At 41.8% G+C, this 12,451-nt stretch overlaps 1 protein-coding gene across 1 annotated transcript in view; it reads left to right on the forward strand.

Moving 5' to 3' along the window:
- Positions 1-202: 202 nt before the first annotated feature.
- plekhb2 (pleckstrin homology domain containing, family B (evectins) member 2) overlaps positions 203-12,451 on the forward strand; it is a 32,484-nt gene continuing 20,235 nt past the window's right edge. Inside the window, exons 1-6 of the mRNA XM_055646156.1 lie at positions 203-348; positions 7,875-7,930; positions 9,133-9,285; positions 9,670-9,772; positions 10,892-10,931; positions 11,719-11,811. Of these exons, the coding sequence (XP_055502131.1) occupies positions 7,894-7,930; positions 9,133-9,285; positions 9,670-9,772; positions 10,892-10,931; positions 11,719-11,811 (426 nt within the window). The 5' untranslated portion in view covers positions 203-348; positions 7,875-7,893. The remainder of the gene's footprint in view (positions 349-7,874; positions 7,931-9,132; positions 9,286-9,669; positions 9,773-10,891; positions 10,932-11,718; positions 11,812-12,451) is intronic.

Consider the following 12,451-nt stretch of genomic DNA (forward strand, 5'->3'; position numbering starts at 1 on the left):
TATTTTCTATGTCTATCTTGGATGGCCGAAGAATGGGTCTCTTTGGGGAGCAGCAGGACTACAAGTCACCGTTGGTGAAGGGCTGGCTGTTGTTTGTGTTGGCTTCAGCTGATCAGGCCAGGGAATGGTCGCCGCGCTTCCCCATGGGATTTGTAGTGAGGTTGGCGCTGCGGGCACAGCGGAGCTGGGTTGTTCAGACTACAACTCCCAGACAACCCCAGGAGCGGAGCGGAGCAGGCGGGTCTGGGACATTGGCGTGACTGAATCTGGAGGAGCGAAGCGTCATTAGATGAAGTGGACAGTGCAGTTTCCTTCGGGTGTCTGGTGTTGACTGTGGACTGTTAGCCGGTAAGTGAGGTGTTTGGGGAGGGGTGACCGGCGAATGGGGTGGGATGTAACCGATAACACGGCGTCCTGGTCCCAGTTCCATTCAGTACCAGAATTGCAGCTGGAAACATCGGTGACCGGGCTTGGCCCAGGCCTGATCCTGATCCCCATCCCTCTGTGGGTCAAGGTGGTGGGAGGTGGGTCACAGGTCGTGCTTGACAGAGGGCTGTTTCATAACTCGGGATGTGCCTGTTGCTGATGTTTACATAGAAGAGGCAGCCATCGTATCTGGGCGTCTGCTGCTGAGAATCTATCCTTACTTCTTGCACCTTCTTCACTTAACTTGCACTTTCTTCACTTCTTGCCCTCTGGTCAGCCTTACTTAAAATCGGAATTTTCCTTACCAGTCAGGTTCCAGGGTTTCATTAAGTTTCAATAAGATAACCCCACGGTGTTTGCATCTTGGGTGTATTAGTTAAATGGCGTTTAGTTCAGAGTGTGATTGTGTTATAAATGGCATCATGTGATAATGGATCATTCCTAAAAGCAAACAATGTAATCCATTTTCATTTTTGATTCATTTCCGCCCTCCTTCCAAAAAAGTTGAATCCATTCTCCGTCTCCGATACCACATTGATGTGTAGTTCTGAAAATATTTGTGTATTTCAAGAAATAGATGTAATGCCAAGAATGAAATTCATTGTGCAAGATAAGCACACCACGCGATGATGTAATTGGTTTTAATTTCCAGGAAAACTTGTTGTTGTGGCTTTAAATAACATTTTTTTCTTGTGATTAAAATAATCTGCGTATCCTAATCTGAATAATTCAGTGACATCAGTTTCTTTTTTGAAAAGTGGATGTGAGGATTGGACAGTTGCCTGTGGTTGTTCATAACTGATCCCTTTTCTAAGCAGGTCACATCTGTGATCCCAGAAAAATAACTTTGCTGTTACTTTCAGTTCTTAGTTCTCTTGTTAGTACTATACTCAAAACAATATAATCTGCCCATTTTGGTAGTAAAACTACTTTTATAGTGGTAGAGGGGGTGAAAGATAACCAGGGGGAGATAAGAATTAACAATCAGATCAGCACACCTTATAATCTGGTGGGGATGTTTTGAGTGCCAGTGTACTTACCCCTGCTAATTTATATATTCATATCTGTGGATGTTAACAGTGAAGGGGGACATAGAAACATAAAAAATAGGTGCAGGAGGAGGCCACTCGCCCTTTGTGCCAGCACCGCATAATTCATTGTGATCATGACTGATCGGCCCCAATCAATAACCTGTGCCTGCCTTCTCCCCATATCCCTTGATTCCACTAGCTCCTAGAGCTCTATCTAACTCTCTTAAATCCATCCAGTGATTTGGCCTCCACTACCCTCTGTGGCAGGGAATTCCACAAATTCACAACTCTGGGTGAAATTTTTTTTTCTCACCTCAGTCTTAAATGGCCTCCCCTTTATTCTAAGACTGTGACCCCTGGCTCTGGACTTGCCCAATATTGGGAACATTTTTCCTGCATCTAGCTGTCCAGTCCTTTTATAATTTTATATGTTTCTGTAAGATATCCCCTCATCCTTCTAAACTCCAGTGAATACAAGCCTAGCCTTTTCAATCTTTCCTCATATGACAGTCCCGCCATCCCAGAGATCAATCTCGTGAACTTATGCTGCACTGCCTCAATCACAAGAATGTCCTTCCTATAATTAGGAGACCAAAACTGCACAATACTCCAGAGGTGGTTTTACCAGAGCCCTATACATCTGCAGAAGAACCTCTTTACTCCTATACTGAAATCCTCAATATTCCATTAGCTTTCTTCACTGCCTACTATACCTGCATGCCAACTTTCAGTGACTGTTGTACAAGGACACCCAGGTCTCGCTGCACCTCCCCCATACCTAACATAACCCCATTGAGATAATAATCTGCCCCCTTGTTTATAGCATATGAGCATAATGTTTTGAGCCCAAACACACTATGTTTCCTCAGGATTAAGACATGAATGATTTGGGGGTTTTGTTGAGAACGGAAGTACAACGAGGGGAAGTTTAGGATTGTGTAAAAACATTGCCTTTCACATAATCCTTCTGAGAAATATAGTGCCATGTTTCAATTTTGCTTATTAAACATTTAATACAGTTATCATTTACTAACTTCCCAGCAATAATAGTGATTTTTATTTTGACTCCTGGGTTTCATCCATCTCCATATTGGTAGCAATGTTACAAAATGTTGAGATTTTTAAAATCAAGTCTGCAATTTATCCCATCAGATAAAATATAAAAAGAAGTTTAATTTGACACCTAATTCACTTTCATATCTTCAGTATTAAAAAAGTTATGGCAATTTTCATACTCGGAAATTAGCATCGTTCCCTATTGCTTTTGCACTGACTTAACATAAAAGCTGTGATCGAGGACAGTCAAAAGCCCATAACCTTCTTAAAAATTAAGAGAACTGAATGAAATTTTCAGCTATTTTCAGTTAAAGCATTCTGAAACAAATATAAAACATCTTACTTGAATGACCTGAAATTAAAGCATATAATTAGCTAATTACCTAATTGTAGTCAATTACAAAATTGACCGTTGCGACAGAAATAGTAATAAACACCCAGACTGCCTTGAAAATTAAAAAATGTGATATTCTCAAGATCAGAACTTTAATATTATTGTATTATGTGTTGTAAGTCTGTAACAAATGGGTAAATAAATTACAATTTCTAGCAATAGACCAAGTCTTTATGGAGAAGATCAGATGCTAGCTGGTACATTGGCATATCATAATCAGTAGCATCATCATACTCCTCAGATTGTAACCAATAAGCAACTCTGTATACTTGCTTTTCCTCAACTTTTCAATTTTCGCATTGTAAACTACAGGGTTTTGCTCTTCAAACCACGCATGACATGCCTTTCTGCCCACTACTTTCCCATTAAGAGTGTCCTGTAGATCCCATTTCTTAAGAAAAGGATATATTTTTTTTAAATAGCCTATGTATCCAAATAACAACCTAATCCCATTCACAATATAACATGATTTTGAAATCTCACTGTCATGAATTCATATGCCAGATGGAAGGAATTTGATGATTAATTCCCTTAAATTGATCTAGAAACATTCACCCAATATAATCAAAATTTTAATTTTTTTTACACAATACATGGGTCTAAAACTGATATTTAGTATAAAAATATTGATTATGGGTAGACAATAACACAAAATATAGACGATTTAGATGCTCTTATGACATGATTGTCAAAAAAAAAGAGCATTTAAATCATCTTGCAAGTGGGTTTTTCTGGAACGCGATCGATTTGAACATTGCATTTGCGGTGAATTTGAACCCCATATTGGCAGGAAAAACACTGCTGGTAATTTTCACAACGTAAAATTAGATTAAAGCCATCCCAAGAAGCAAGTTTATATGTAAAATACACGACTTACCCTTTGTTTTGTCCCGTTCTTGCGATCCGTCACGTTGTAGGCATTGAGGGCGTTAGAAGTCGCCTTCTACACACTGCTACTGCTACACACTGCTTCTGGACCACTGCTACACACCGTTCAGGAAAGGCTACAAGGCCGTTTCACTCCCTCCCCTAGGAAAATCTGACCACGCTGCAATTTACCTGTTGCCAGAGTATAAACAGAGGATAGTTCGGGAAGCGATAGAGACGAGGGACGTAAAGCGGTAGTCCGACCAGTCAGAGGCCATGCTGCAAGATGCACTGAGTGATGTCGACTGGAATATGTTCGAAACAAGTTCCAGTGACGTCAGTGAGTTCGCGGAAGCAGTCACGGACTTCATCGCAACAGTAACCGACAACATCGTCCCCAGGGTAAGGGTAAGCACCTTTCCGAACCAAAAACCCTGGGTATACAGGTCTGTTCGTGTGGCCCTGAATGCTCGCACCGCTGCCTACAACTCGGGCCTGGCATCAGGAAACATGGACGTCTACAAGGCAGAGTCCTGCCGACTGCGAAGGGCGGTGAAGGACGCAAAGAGAAGGTACAGAGACAAGATGGAGTTACAGATGGAGCAGCAAGACACCAGAAGCCTGTGGCAGGGGCTACAGATTGTAACCAACTACCGGAGCACCCCTCCCTCATCCGCAAGTGCCGGCACTTCCTTAACTGATGACCTGAACTCCTTTTACGCTCGTTTCGAGAGGGGCAACACCACTCCAGGTCTGCCGACTATTGACAATACCACCAACGGGCTGGCTACCGAAGCTGAAGGGAGGAATGTGAACACATTCTCGCTGTCCGAGCACGACGTGAGGAGGGCTCTGACACGGGTGAACATGAGAAAAGCTGCAGGCCCTGATGGCATCTCGGGGTGAGTACTCAAGTCCTGTGCTACGCAGCTAGCTCCAGTGCTCACTACATTATTCAACCTCTCCCTGGACAAGTCCATGGTCCCTGCCTGCTTCAAAAAATCCATCATTGTACCGGTACCAAAAAATGCCTCCCCAGCCTGTCTGAATGACTACCGTCCGGTGGCCCTTACCTCGGTAGTCATGAAATGCTTTGAGAGGCTGGTGAAGAAACACATCTGCGCCTTCCTCCCTCGGAACATGGATCCGTTGCAGTTCGAATACCGTCCGAACAGATCCACGGACAATGCGGTCTCCCAGGTCTTGCACACCGCTCTCTCCCATCTGGACAGCCAGAAGGGGGGCTACGTGAGGATGCTGTTCATAGACTACAGTTCAGCCTTCAACACGATAGCCCCCACCAGACTGGCCGGGAAGCTAATGGAATTGGGGCGAAGGAGCTGATCATGGACTTTAGGAGGGCACATCACCTGAGGACGTACACTCCATTGAGGATAAATGGGGATCCTGTGGATAGGGTGAACTGTTTTGAATATCTGGGAGTCCACATCTCCGAGGATATGACATGGGCATCACACGCCTCAGCACTCGTGAGTAAGGCAAGGCAGCGCCTTTACCACCTCAGGCAATTGAGGAAATTCAGAGTGTCTCCGAGGATCCTCCAGTGCTTCTACACAGCGGCGGTGGAAAGCATCTTGTCCGGGAACATTACCATCTGGTTTGGGAATTGCTCTGCCAAGGACAAGAAGGCTCTGCAGAGAGTAGTGCGTTCAGCCGAACGCACTATGGGAACTGCACTTGTCCCCCTGCAAGAACTATACATCAGGAGGTGCAACTCCAGAGCCAACAATATCATGAGAGACCCCTTCCTCCCCTGCAACGGACTGTTCCAGCTGCTACGGTCAGGCAAACGCCTCCGTTGCCATGCGGTGAGAACGGAGAGGTTGAGAAGGAGTTTCTTCCCAGAGGCCATTCGGACTGCAAACGCCTATCTCACCAGGGACTAACTCTACTGAACGTTTTTCCTTCCATTATTTATTATGTAAAAGAATATGTGTGTTATGATTGTGTTTATAGTTTGTTTGGTTGTTTGTCTTTTGCACAAAAGTCCGCGAGCATTGCCACTTTCATTTCACTGCACATCTCGTATGTGTATGTGACAAATAAACTTGACTTGGCTTGACTTTATTTTAATCAAATTATTAAATTGTCTCGCGATTTAAAAAAAAAAAAAAAAAAAAAAAAAACGGAAGTCGGATCAGCTTCAGCAGCTAAGGTCGGACCAGCTTCAAGCAACTATCAGCCCCGGGAAATCCCCCCCCCCCCCCCCCCCAAAGGCGCCAAAGTCGCGCACACGGCCAGTGGCAGAACTGCAGTGCCGCTGAAGGTAAGATTGGTTGCAGCAACTGAATAAATAGTCCAGAGTTCAAGTGTTGTAATTTCAATTATAAAATAACTAAATGGTATTTCTACTTTCGGTTTTATAAAGGGAGTAGCCTCCCACTAAATACATTGAGTGAGATTTAAAAGGGTTTTCCTCAGCTTGGGAAGAAATAACAATGGCGGATAATTTTGGAAAAAATAGGTTTTTCCTCCTGGTTCAGTGAACCAGCTTCTAATTATCTCGTCCATTCCGTGCATCAGAAACTCCAGAGAATCAGACATTTGATGCTGAATATTGGGATCACTGAAAGATTGGTGATAAAAAAGGTTTTAAGCAGCATTTTAATGCAGCGTAGAGAGATTTAGGCATTAAATTCCACGAGATTTACTGTCTGGGAATTTGCCTGAGTGCCACTTTTTCAGAGCTTCATTGTAATAAGATATTTTTTCAGCATGGATAAAAGCATTGATGCCTATTTTGTTGAAGGGGTAGAGGTACCTATTATGACATAGAAACATAGACATAGAAACATATAAATTAGGTGCAGGAGTAGGCCATCCGGCCCTTCGAGCCTGCACCGCCATTCAATATGATCATGGCTGATCATCCAACTCAGTATCCCGTACCTGCCTGCACTCCATACCCTCTGATCCCCTTAGCCACAAGGGCCACATCTATCTCCCTCTTAAATATAGCCAATGAACTGGCCTCGACTACCCTCTGTGGCAGAGAGTTCCAGAGATTCACCACTCTCTGTGTGAAAAAAGTTCTTCTCATCTCAGTTTTAAAGGATTTCCCCCTTATCCTTAAGCTGTGACCCCTTGTCCTGGACTTCCCCAACATCGGGAGCAATCTTCCTGCATCTAGCCTGTCCAACCCCTTAAGAATTTTGTAAGTTTCTATAAGTCCCCTCTCAGTCTCCTAAATTCTAGAGGGTATAAACCAAGTCTATCCAGTCTTTCTTCATAAGACAGTCCTGACATCCCATGACACTGGAATTGCAGCTCAGAATTGACAAGTTTATGGTATTTAATTTTGTAAAACTCTGTTTATTGCTGGGGAAAATGATTGTGAAAACATCCAAGTTTATATGACATCAATCCATCAGAGAAGGCAGTTATTTTCCTTTCAGTTCCAACCTCTGTACCACTTTAATCCAGCAGTATCTGGATGAGATAATATATTTGTGACTAGGCAAGGGTTTGCAAAACGGCTCAGTCCAGAAGACAAAATAAATGCAGTTCTGCCGTTGCCACCCTAGCACCAAATCCTTTTTTCTGCCACTAAATTAGTTGAAAAAAACATTCATTTACTACTTTCATTGTATAATTAAATGCTGACTCTATTCAATGTTCTGGTCAATTACTGTATTTCCCAGCAATGAAGACGCGCCTGTGTTGAAGCCGCACCCCAGTTTTGAATTGATAAATTTTGAAAAACGGCTGGCGGGTCATATAATTTCTCATGCTCAAAAAAATAAAAATACAGGGGAACCGGCCGCCACCGCAAAAAATAGCATCTTTGTTGCCAGGAAATACAGAAATGCAACCAATCCAAGTCTTTTGTTGAATGTTGGCGATGGCATATAAATGATGGGACACCTTTTTTCCTTGCCATATGGTCTTCATTTGTGTGCTGGCAGAATTTTGGGGTTTCTAATACTTGAAACCTTTTCAACTGCCCTTTTGATTCAATTTGAACCTACAAAATGTTTGTTGAAAGAAGGTGTGCATTCTCCGTAATTTCACATGCCTGAAACATGCAAGATATAACTTATGGGTTTTTGGTTTGTTCTGATCCCTTTCTCTTTCCACAGGTCATTTATTATTACAAACATGGCCTACATTAAAAGTGGATGGCTGCTTCGGCAAAGTAAGTTCTTTCTGATGTGCTGGAACGTGCTGGTGACTTTTAAGCAAAGGTCAAGATTTGTAATAAGAGATTTGTAAAGAGACCATTTACTAGATGATAGAATGTAAGCAGATTTTGCTGGTATGAATCATTGTAAGCAAAATAAATCAAAATGAGAAGTTTACATTTATTGATCTAATACAGTTCAATAGTTTTTCTTTTTTCCAAGAAATCTTTGTCCTTGCTCCGGCTGTCTGCTTATTTAGTGCATGCACTATATTGAACTCGATCTGCTGATTGGATAGCTTGTTTTCCTGGGCATTAAGCCCATCACATCTGGTATGTTCTGGTGGTTTTCCATCCAAGTTGCGATTGGGCTCAATCTGCCAGACTTGGGCTCAGTCTGGATGCCAGCAAGGAGTGAGAAGAGTGCAAATACATTGCACTACCATGTGGTATTTTTATTCCATCATCCTTTCTGCTGGTGTGTCAGTTTTTCTTTTTTGGATTAATTGGAACATGTTAGGATACATTCTTGCTTTCGCACAACTTTCAATCAGGGGGTGTTTGCAAAAGATGAGCAATGGGAGGGAAACCCAATGTGGTGTTGAGGGAGGAGGTGCGAGGACAAGGGTTGCATCTCCTACAGGGGAAAGTGCCAGGGGACGGGACAAAGAGGGATTAGTTTAATTTAGAGATACAGCGCAGAAACACTTCGGCCCACCGAGTCCACGCCGACCAGCGATCCCCGCATATCAACACTATCCCACAGACACTAGGGACAATTTACACGTGCACCAGGCCAATTAACCTACAAACCTGTACCTCTTTGGAGTGTGGGAGAAAACGGAAGATCTCGGAGAAAACCCACGCAGGTCGCGGGGAGAATGTACAAACTCCGTACCGACAGCACCCGTAGTCGGGGTCAAACCCTGGTCTCCGGCTCTGCAAGCGCTGTAAGGCAGCAACTCTACCGCTGCGCCACCGTGCCGCCCAGGATAGGATGGGTGTGGAGGCATAGAGGTGTCTAATAGAATTGCTTAATATTTGAGAAGCATGGTGTGGCAATGGCTTTTATGGATAATCAAGAATGTGTTTTTGTGTTTCGGGTGTATGATAGCTTTGTGCACTATTTCCTGTTTCATGGCCAAAGAAGGAGCTGTGGACCTTGTACTGATGGACAAAGCTTTATGTTTTGAATGCTGCATTTTGAACTGTTTCAGGTACTATTTTAAAGCGATGGAAGAACAACTGGTTTGACTTGTGGTCCAGCGGTCAACTCTTTTACTATGATGATCAGCTGCGTGTAGACATAGAAGATAAAATCCATATTAAAGTGGACTGTGTTAACATCCGATCTGAATATGAGTGCAGAGGTATTGTCATGTTTTTTTCCTTTATTCTCCTTCATTCTATCAAAGGCATTAAATCAAAGCAGTACTTGATTAAATTTACCACTTAGAATAAAAGGCTGAGAGGTTTATTAAATACCTTCCCAACTGTTTATTTATATCATGCATTTTCTAAAAGCTCAAGATTTGGCTGACTTGTCTAACCGGAAAGTTGTACAAAATGCCACAGAGGTAAGTTGACTGGGGGTTTTATTGTGTAAATTTGAAAGGAAATTATGCTTAAAGCTATAGTACAAACAGTTAAAGATAAATAGATGCTAAGCCCCTAAGTGACTTTGAGAGAAGCAGATCCTTTCCAGTTACATGACTTGTATGTTCTTTTCACTTATTTTTTTTATCACAAATTAGATTTCCAGCCTCCAGAAGGAAAGTCGAGAAATTGTTTACTCCAGATTGTGTGCAGAGATGGAAGAACTATCAATCTCTGTGCTGAAAGCCCTGATGATTGCTTGTAAGTTTTTTTTCCAAGTTTCCCTCTGGTCTTAACATTTTTGTGGAAATGTTGATTTGTTTTTTGTGATGGAATATAAAAACAAAATGTATTGCTGCAATTGACACTCATTCCTTTTAATGGCACAGAAGGAGGCAGTTCGACTCATCGGTTTCATGCCAGCTGCTGAGCAAATTATCAGTTTTTTTTTTTCCCCCCCATTTCCCCCTATCCTTATTTCAAATAGTTGTCACTTATAGTTAAGAGATACATCATGGAAACAGACCCTTTGGCCCACCACATCCACATGAACCATCAATCACCCTTTTCATGCTAGTTCTATGTTACCCCTCTTTCTCATCTACTCCCGACATGCTTAGGGCAATTTACAAGACCAATGAAGTTACAAACCCGCACATTTTTGGGATGTGGGAGGAAGCCAAAGCACTCTGAGAGAACCTATGCAGTCACAGTCGCATGCATACTCCACACAGATAGCACCCGAAGTCGGGATTGAACTGATCCCTGGTGCTGTGAGGCAGCCACTCCAGCAGCTGTGCCACTATGCCGTCTACAATACATGCCCATCAACTCCCCTATTGCCGTTCACCAATGTAGAAGGTAAATTGCTGTGGCCAATTAACCTCCCAGCATAACTTTGGAATGTGACAGTAAACTGGAACACCCATAAAGAACCCACACTGTCACACAGAAAATGCAAACTTTGCATAGACAGCACAAAAAATTAGAATTAAAGTTGGTCCCTTTGAGCTGTGGGGCAGCAGCATTAGTTTGTACCCACTATTACATTTTCTCTTTCCATGCTTGGTTCCCTCCCTAGTAAAATATGTATTGACAATGCATTGGGTTTCTTGTCACCAGGATTTCAAATGAACTGCTCTCAGACATTGCGCTTGTTCAAAGTAATTAGTATCCTACATTTAAAGGCAAAACATTGCTTTCTTGTTGAACACCTTACTTTTCTGACTAAGTTTGCGCTACATCTCAAGCATTTTAAAAGTTCTAAATGTTAATTGGATTTTGTCAGACATTTAGAATTTAGTTGTGTTAATGGGTTAAGAATTAAAAGACCAGGAACTTGAGTGCACCTAAATTATGTCTGTTTTATTCTTCATGCAGGGCTTGGAAAATTGCTCTTCAAGATGCACGGACAAATTCAGTAAGTGGAAAATCTTTTGGACTGGACTCGGAGAAATTGTCTTTTGTTTGAATGGATTCAGATGAATGCTTCGTGCCTTCAGATTTCACTTATAGCTTGCATTATATTTGGATTATTGTTGGAGAATAGTGAGATACTTTTCATCGCTCCTAATGCTGTTGCTTAGACATGTCCTCATCATTAACAACAATACTCCATCCTTTCACCTAACCATCCTCCCTCCTTATCCCTTGCTTCAAATTTCCAGTGTGGTAGTTGTTTACAATTGATAGGTAAAGCTAAATGTTGAGTTGCCATCTCAAAACGAGGCAGTCCATTTACAGGTAGAAAATCCTAGATTCTTCACCTCGCTAAATACAGAGGTTTCGATGTTATTATTTGGCCTCTTTCAATTTAATAAAATGTGCAAAATAAATTTGCTAATGCTTCACATGGATTGTGTTCGTGCAGCCTATTGGTCATTGAAAGTATGAGATGTTATAAATGTCATTGCCTATTATAAAATTTTCAATGCATCATGATCATTTAGAAAATGTAATTCTCCACTGTTTTGATTAGAATATATTTGTAAGTCTTTATGTCTGAACCACTAAGTGAATGCTCAGTGTGTTGTGCACCGTTTGGTGTCTCTGTTTTTAGAAGGATCCTCTAATGATTATTATCAGATCATAGTTCTTGATAACTTTTTTTTTTTTTTTTTTAAGATTTCTAATTAACAAATTCTATTATTTAAATTCTAAGTGAATTGTAAAAAATAAATCTTGTTTTAATGTATGTGACTCTGCAGAACTTTGCGTTTGGTCCTGAAATTCTCATGGATGATGCTGTTTCGGGCTCTGCACCTCCACCCTACTCAGCTTATCCCACAGCACCAGCACAGGTAGCTACACCCATTGATCAAACTGATATTGTCTTTTGCAGTGGAAGCTTTTATTTCTTATGCACATGGGATTTTTCTTGAATCGATTCTTTGCTTTGCTAAATTGTACAAGATGGATACTTGGGCAGTGCAGACGAGGAAGCAAAACCAAGTGCATTTTTTGAGTCAGAGTTCTGGGATGTTGTCAATAATTCAACCGCACATTGCCAGAGAAAGAATGCGAGCATTTGATATAAAGGGATTTGAAGCGGAGAATAAGTGAGCTGGGATTGGAATGATAGTTGAAGGTGTATACAAATTGGACGTTGAAAGCTAGACGGAGTAGAAGATGTAAACGTGAAGAGTTCAGAATAAAGAACTCTGGTAAGGAAGTGATGGAAGGTCAGGAGAGCAAAAGGAAGGACTCTTTGTCAGCTGAGATAAACAATTAATCTTTTGTGTGAGTGAAGGATTGGTCAGTTCTATCCACTGTACCTGCCCTGAATTTCCTCGTGATACAATGCTGTTGCATCCTCTCTTCCAGGGTAAGATTTTTATTCTGCCTCTGACATTGCTTTTGTTTTATTGGAAGCACTCGGACTTCCAATGATAACTTGCAAAGACAAAACCTAAGAACAGGAGGAGTTCTCAGTCCCCTGCT

The sequence above is a fragment of the Leucoraja erinacea genome, chromosome 14 (assembly GCF_028641065.1).
Source record: "Leucoraja erinacea ecotype New England chromosome 14, Leri_hhj_1, whole genome shotgun sequence".
Lineage (NCBI taxonomy): Eukaryota > Metazoa > Chordata > Chondrichthyes > Rajiformes > Rajidae > Leucoraja > Leucoraja erinaceus.